Source organism: Semicossyphus pulcher, unplaced genomic scaffold (genome assembly GCF_022749685.1).
Source record: "Semicossyphus pulcher isolate SPU_LCO1_2020_fin unplaced genomic scaffold, fSemPul1.0.p SCAF_9, whole genome shotgun sequence".
Lineage (NCBI taxonomy): Eukaryota > Metazoa > Chordata > Actinopteri > Labriformes > Labridae > Semicossyphus > Semicossyphus pulcher.
The window spans coordinates 17,019,468-17,026,837 of NW_027211770.1; the positions used below are offsets into that span (position 1 = coordinate 17,019,468).

The 7,370-nt window shown below is 40.7% G+C and overlaps 1 protein-coding gene across 1 annotated transcript; it reads left to right on the top strand.

The window, feature by feature from the left end:
• The first annotated feature begins 732 nt into the window (after positions 1 to 732).
• On the top strand, positions 733 to 6,630 carry macc1 (MET transcriptional regulator MACC1). Its single transcript, XM_069656569.1, has 5 exons — positions 733 to 794; positions 1,793 to 1,914; positions 2,026 to 4,067; positions 4,670 to 4,858; positions 4,981 to 6,630. Exons 2-5 carry the CDS (start codon positions 1,800 to 1,802, stop codon positions 5,182 to 5,184), a joined length of 2,550 nt encoding a protein of 849 aa, XP_069512670.1. The 5' UTR covers positions 733 to 794; positions 1,793 to 1,799; the 3' UTR covers positions 5,185 to 6,630.
• Positions 6,631 to 7,370: the final 740 nt, after the last annotated feature.

Consider the following 7,370-nt stretch of genomic DNA (forward strand, 5'->3'; position numbering starts at 1 on the left):
AAGCCGTTAGCGTTTGAAATAGTGGTTTATATCATGTCTAGAAAGATCAAAGGTGATGTAACAGTCTCAATTATTGATCTTTTCAGGCATTCATCACAGTAAACAAGATAACATGACCTGTGTCCTTGATGAGATCAAGTTGTGTTAGCCTCTCAGTTCACTTTGGCTTTGATCTACTGTCATTAGAAACAGCAAAGATGACGACACACGTTATAAAACAGAAATAATGGATGACTGAGAAGGAAAGGGACGAAACACTAGTACTGCACTGCTTCTGTTGTTATATATGGCGTATTAATATACAACAACAAGCATATAAGCACTTGAAGCTGTAGACAGTAGAAACTGTTTCAGTGTAAATATATCTAACTGATAATTTAGCAGAAGGCTAAATGCTGCCAGGTAGCATTAAAATAGTTTCTTGTTTGTTTCTTTGTCAAATGAGTAACCTCCAACCCATGTCACAGCATGCTTATCACTTCTGTCAGATTCATGTCGAAACTACAAGTATCGCTCAGTTTCAGGTATTATGTCTCGTTCATAAACAGATAGGTGCATTGTGGGTATTGTAGTTCCTAAGCACGAGAGGCCACACCTCCGCTGAGCTCCCTGTATTTTTTTAAACTTCCAGTCCCAAAATGCTCCGTGCTCGAGCGCAAACAGAGGCGTAAAGAGCTGTAACGTGAGCTGCCGAGCTTTTCAGGTACGCCCTAAAGAGAAGTGTAAATGATAGTGGATAACCTTCTTTTCCTGCTACCGTGCTCGAGCTAAACTACAACCATCTCATGCTGACGGTGAGGTCAAACTTTGATTACTTTAAATGTGTTTATGGGGTTTAAGGGAAGTGGCCGGAATACAATACGCTTTATCATTGTGTAACATCTGATTATGTACACACACCTGTTCAGGCGCTGACAATGTTGCAGTTGTGCTAGGTGAAGCTCGAGCTCAGGGATTTTACATCGGAGTCTTTACTGCTGAGAGTACTGCCATTTAATTTTTCATGAATGTAAGATTTCTTAGACTATTTTCAACTGATTCAGTCTAAAAAAAAAACATGCACTAGATTACTATTATAATGCTTTACTATTGAGATGGGATTACTGTAGTACAGAAACCACAGTACAGTGCATAATAAATGAGTCTGTGATGCAGTATTTAATCAGAATAGACGTTTTTTACTGTCAGCAGTAAAGTGGCACTGCACTTTGATCATAGCAAGAAGCACTGCGACAACCGACTACTGTGTCATAGGCTTGACAAGACCAACCTGTTTTTGTGCACTGGTGTAAGAGACCACATTATTTATGACTGACTCACTTTGACAAGTCATGAATGGGTAGTGTCCTTTTACGCAAACAAGTGACAGGCTGAAGAGTTCAGGCTTTATTCCGTGTTTTGGAACAGTTTCCTCTGACAGGCAGAAAGCCTGAGGCTCACTGTGCTAAAGGACACATACTCGTTGAGACAGACAATAACTTTACTCACGTCTTTTATTGGCTGCATTGGCTGTGGTCATGTGTCATAGCATAGCAAAATATATGTCCGTTTATTTAGAAGCTTTACTAATATGTTTTGTTTAAAAGATCTATCTGCTTTGTATCTTTTGTTAAGGAAAGTAATGTAAATGTTATTAATGTAAGTAATGTAAAATTCCCAGACGAATCTTCAGTTAATGTTATTGCAGATTTTCTGTTGATCTACCATTTGCTTAATTGACTTATTGTTTCCGTACTAGTCTAATAAGAAATAGTGTCTATTGGGACATCATTTAGTTATTTTGTTTTTACAGATGAAATATGGCAGCTGGAAGAGCAAAGGCTTTCAATCGTGTTGGGAGTCTCATGCGGAGTAAATCTGAGGGGACCCTTATTGATCTGGACGACAACGCCTCAACAAGTCAAAACCTGAATGGTAAATTCTCATTTTGAAGCAAAGCAACCTGTGCTCCAAATTTGAAAACCTGTTGATAGTGTTCACAGACTTCCACACCAAATAATATTATTCTATCCGACATTTTCACAGGTGGGTATGTTACACAAGGAACAAAGAACTCAGAGTGGCCACTTTTACAGCCAGAAGTCCCACTTTCATCTCAGACAAAAAATCCCTTTTGGAACAAACTGTCTGGATCAAATCCTTTCTTGGATGACATTGTACACAACGGCAAGGACAAACACATTTCCAACGCACAACAACACACAGAAAAACATGTGGACACAAATAACGAAGACGTCATCAGCACGTCTTCAGATGAAGGCAATGTAGGGAACTTTTTGGAGAACAAACACAAAGTGAGCCACAGATCTGGGAGATGGAGGAGTGCTTCAGACATTCTGGACGATCTGGAGAGAAAAGTGCCAAAACAGGAGAACAGCTTCACACCGCCTGGGCCGGTGCTGAATCCAGATTTTGAGTGGCTAAAGAATGACAGAGAGGCGTATAAGATGGCCTGGCTGAGTCACAGGCAGCTCACCCGCTCATGTCTGGACTTAAATCTGATGAGCCAGAGTCCAGGGTGGGCTCAGACCCAGGCCTCAAACTTTCAGGTCATCTCCAAGATCGGCCACTCCGGAGGAACAGTACAGTTACCAGAGTCTGAAATCAGCATCCACATCCCAGAGGGTCATGTTCCTCCTGGAGACGTCCAGGAGGTTACGCTTAAAGCAATGCTGGACCCTCCTCCTGGACTCAATAACAACTATGTGACCACCATGTGTCCACTTCTAGAGGTGGTCCTCAGCAACATCAACACAAAAGAGCGAATCTCTCTGGATATTAAACTGTCTGGAGAGGTGAAGAGTGATCCATTGAGTCAGGTGATGACTTCTGTGGCTGGGTTGGTGTCCAACAAACGAGAGGGACCTTATCTTAAAGTGAACAACTGTTCCGTTAACAAAAACAGGATGCACATTAAGCTGCAGGACCTGAAAACCCACTTTTATGTGATTGCAGTTGCAGAGGCCTCTGCAATCCAGTCCCCTGCCACATCAGTTTGGGATTACCTTGACCGCCAAGTCACAGTAGCAGTTTATGGTCCCAGGTACATCCATCCATCATTCAAGGTTGTAATAGTGGTTTGCTGTCATGAGGACGTTCCACCCAAGCTGCCATTTTCAGCTGTCTGCAAAGGGAACAAAAATCTGCCTCCACTTGTGCTGCAGCTTTGGGGAAAACAGGGGTTTAAACCAGAAAAACTGAACAACCTGCATGTTGGAATAAGCCTCTCGGACTCCATGTTTAAAATCCAACCTGAGGACAAACTGAAAGAAGTGAGACAAAGTCAGCTCAAAATAGGGACAGTTTTGCATCTGCCGGTTGCATTGTCTTGTGCTAGTAATACAGAAATGACTCCTTTTAAACTGGATCTAGAAGTAAAGGATTCAAATGCTGCAACTGTTGCACAGTTCCAGGTGCCTTCCCCTCCCGCAGCGCCAATCAGAACAGAAAAGCGAGTTTCAAGGCAGCCAGCAAAGGGGACCGAATTGGCAAGGACTGCACCTATTCCTGAGGAAAGTGTTTCAAATTTCCCCAAATTTACAGACAGACCTGTGAACCTACAATGGTACGGTGTAGCTCTAAAGTCAGTTCTCCGTCAGCCACGTGTAGATTACCTTCTGGAGTATTTCAAGGGGGACACTTTGGCTCTTCTATCTAGGGAGACCGTGAGATCAGTGGGTAACTCGAAAGTCAAGGAGTGGTACATTGGATTCCTCCGAGGCAGGACTGGCTTGGTGCACTGCAAAAATGTCAAGCTCATAACCAGAGACCAAGTCATCGACTTCACGGGAATTCAAATCACCACAGAGGTCCTCTTGGACAATATGACGCTGCCCTTCAAGAAGCTTACTTACATGTACTCCGCCATCCAAACTCTGGTGACTGAACACATCACCAGCTGGAGAGGCTTTGCCGATGCTTTAGGATACAGAAACCTGTCTTTGGACACCATCACACGAAGGCACGCTGAAACTGAGGCCGATAAAGTGGCCAGCGTACTTGAAAAGCTAAAGGAAGACTGCCATGCTGAGAGGACCAGGAAGAAGTTTCTGCATGAGCTTGTGGTGGTAAGTAAAGAAAACATTAACTTATGATGAATACAAATTGTTTATGAAAGAGATCGTTTTTATATATTTTACAAAATGATGGCAATGCAGGCACCCACCACTCATTATATCTGACTATCACAGCCTGTATGATCTCTACAAACATTGGTGGAGGACAAGATTTTGGTTGTCGTTCTGGTTTATTCCAAGAAGAATTGTTCACTTTTATTTCAGCAGTCTTTGACTTTACACGGGAAAAAAAGTCTATGTAATATAATCCCAGAACCAGTCAACTATCTAGAACAATTTAGCTTTTTATTATTCTTAATTGAACAAACATCTGCATTTAAGTGCAGCAGACAATCTGGTCATAAACGTCCCTCAACTCAAACAAAATTTGTGCGTCTGAAGTTGCAAGTTGGACTGTAGATATGAGCAAGCACATGTAAAAGAAAGTCTTGGCCTGGAAATCCATGATCCAATCCTTGATCAATTATCTGAACCCAAAACACTGGCCATTACTCCCAGACAAGGATAGCAGATGGGGGTCCAGGTTAGCAATCTCTATGCTTCATGACTTCATATGTTTTTGTGACAGTTTGACTCTGTGTTTATCACTCTAGGGTTTGCTGAAGATGGACTCGGTAAATCTTGCAGCCCAGTTGATCCAGAACACGGTCATTCTTTCCACTGCCGTGGAGCTGGGAATTCGATGGCGGGAGCTCGGTGAGAAGATGGGAAAACTCTCCAGTGCTCAGTTAGCCGGCTATGAGGCACCGCACCGAGGGAAGAGCGGAGACGTTGGTTCCCAGGTCAGTTAATGGTATTAGCACTGCAAGTTATGGAGTATCGTAGATAATTGGCACCCCAAGGGATTTCTGTTGTGCCTTGAATATGATTTACAGCAAATTCTTAATTTTCTGTTCTGTTTCAGTCAATGTGGAAACCCGCCTTTGACTTCCTGTACTCCTGGAGTCTGCGTTATGGAGATAGCTACAAAGACATGATCCAGGATCTGCACCTGGTCCTGGACAAAATGAAAAACCCTGCCACAAGACAGTGGAGACAGCTGACTGGTGCCCTTATCACAGTGAACTGTCTCGATATCTTTAGAACATCTGCATACCCAAATTCCTAAACCTCAATGCGCACTATGGTAAAGACAGCAACGTCCATGCACTCGGGAAATACAGAGAGACGGAAAGACTGCAAATAAGTAATAGACGTAGCCTCCTGGGTTCAAATGTGACGCAAATGCATTAATGCTTTAAACCTGCATTCTTATAAGTACCACCAGAGGGGGACTGCAGTAGTTGCAAAATGAAGTCAGAATCTGAGTGAAAATAACCCAACTTCTCAGATGATTGTGAACCTCAGCAAACAGATCAATACGGAGTTTACTGTCTCAACACAGAACAATGTAAATTTTGGAAATTATGGTGTCATTCAAGGTAAAATCTTGGATAAAGCAGGGTATGCTGATACTTAGCAATGTGTATCCACCCTCTCGAACAAATATTATCACTTTTGGTTTGGAAAAACCAAGATGGCTGCAGCAGAAATGCTGAACTCGATGCTTCAAACTGGAATTCACAAACCAATGGGGAAAATCAAGGTAGCCACGTCCACTTCTTTTATACAGTATATGGTTTTGTTACACAGAAAAGAAGTTGCTTTTGATGTTACGCAGCTCTTTTTGTTGTCCCATAGTTTGGCTCGCTATGATTTATACTTATTTTAACACAAAGCATGAGGAGCAACTTTATTGAAATTCACCAGGTACTTGCACTTTGTGTTCAGATCTCACAGTTTTTGAGCTGTTTAGAAATGTTACTTTATCTTGGAAAGAAAGGAAAGTGTGTTTAGTCATTTTTCTCCATAGGTCTGTGCAAATGTGAAAAGGTCTCAAAGTAAATGTAATTTCTTGAGATGATTTTCAGTCAGATGATGAAAGGCCAGTAGGTCAGCCGTCCTGGGTATCAATAATAACGACTTTAGTCTTTTATCTACCCAATACATTTACTGTTTGCACCTAAAAATCACCTCATTGTATCCTGTGAAAGTTTGTGTAAGTGGGACTTTTTAATTTTCTGATATTTAAATGGACAGGGTCATGAAACCGATAAATGTGAAAGCTGTTGCGAACTGACAATGTCAATGGTCACGATGTCAACGATCACGATACTGAAAGTGATCGTTTGTCAAATTTGTGTGCTATAAACGAAAATGTTCTACCAAAGGGAAAGAATCCCGATGCCTGTAAAAAACAACCCATAAAGATGTGTCACATACTAGTGCGGTCTTAAATATAAGTGTATTTGCTATTTTTATACTGTACTGTAATGTTTTAGATATAAGTAGATTATTTCATATGCTGTAACCGTTACATATTGATTGTGTTGATGTTTGATGTTTTTATTGCAAAATGGAAACCTCATTGTTTAGAGTGGTGCCATATACACAGTGTGAAGTGCCATCAGTTACTGAAAAGATAGATACAATATCTTTGATACTGAATGGGGATGTAATTAATAATGGAGATATAAATAAATATAAACAACGATAAAAGGATGAAATACCTGATTTGATTGGGAGTAGTGTCTTGGGTTAAATTGTTTCCATTAAAAAGGACAAATACTACAAACATTGTTTTTTAAATCATATTGAAATAATTCACAATTTATGTGACATCTATAATCTTTCCAGCTGAGTAGCATTAAAAAAGGACTTCTACCTGAAGTCTTTTCCACTGATTTTCTCTGTTTGCTTTTCTCTACACTGTTTGTTTAAGCTAGTTTCAGCTGAGAGTGTTGGTTCTCGGTCAAACAGAGAGTGCAGAGCGGCAAACTGACTGAAGACTAAATCAAATAATGTAAATGGTATCAGGCAGCAGAGTTAACTGATTCAATCTCCAAACTTAGTGTGATTGTTGAAGGATGTACTAACAGTCAAAGGTTAGGAGTTAAGATGGAGCACAAAAAGAGTGATATGAAACATTTGAAGTTTGGTAAGATGTGAGACACCACGCAAGTAATTATTTGCACATTGTACTTCTGAGTGTTTTCTTCCTAAAATAACAACAGTTGTATAAATATCCATTACATAGTGTGCTTCCAGAAATGTTGGATCATGGCATAAACACATCATGGTTTATGTCCTTATACAAGAGAATTCTGCAGTACCTGTAGCTCAGAGCTGCAGTGATACTGAGTAAATTTAACTTTTTACAAGGTGTAAAAGGCATCCAAACATTCAGACAAAATCAAAAACACAAATTCACTAACTTTGAAAAACAAATGAATTTATCCGAGTTCGAAGCTTTTG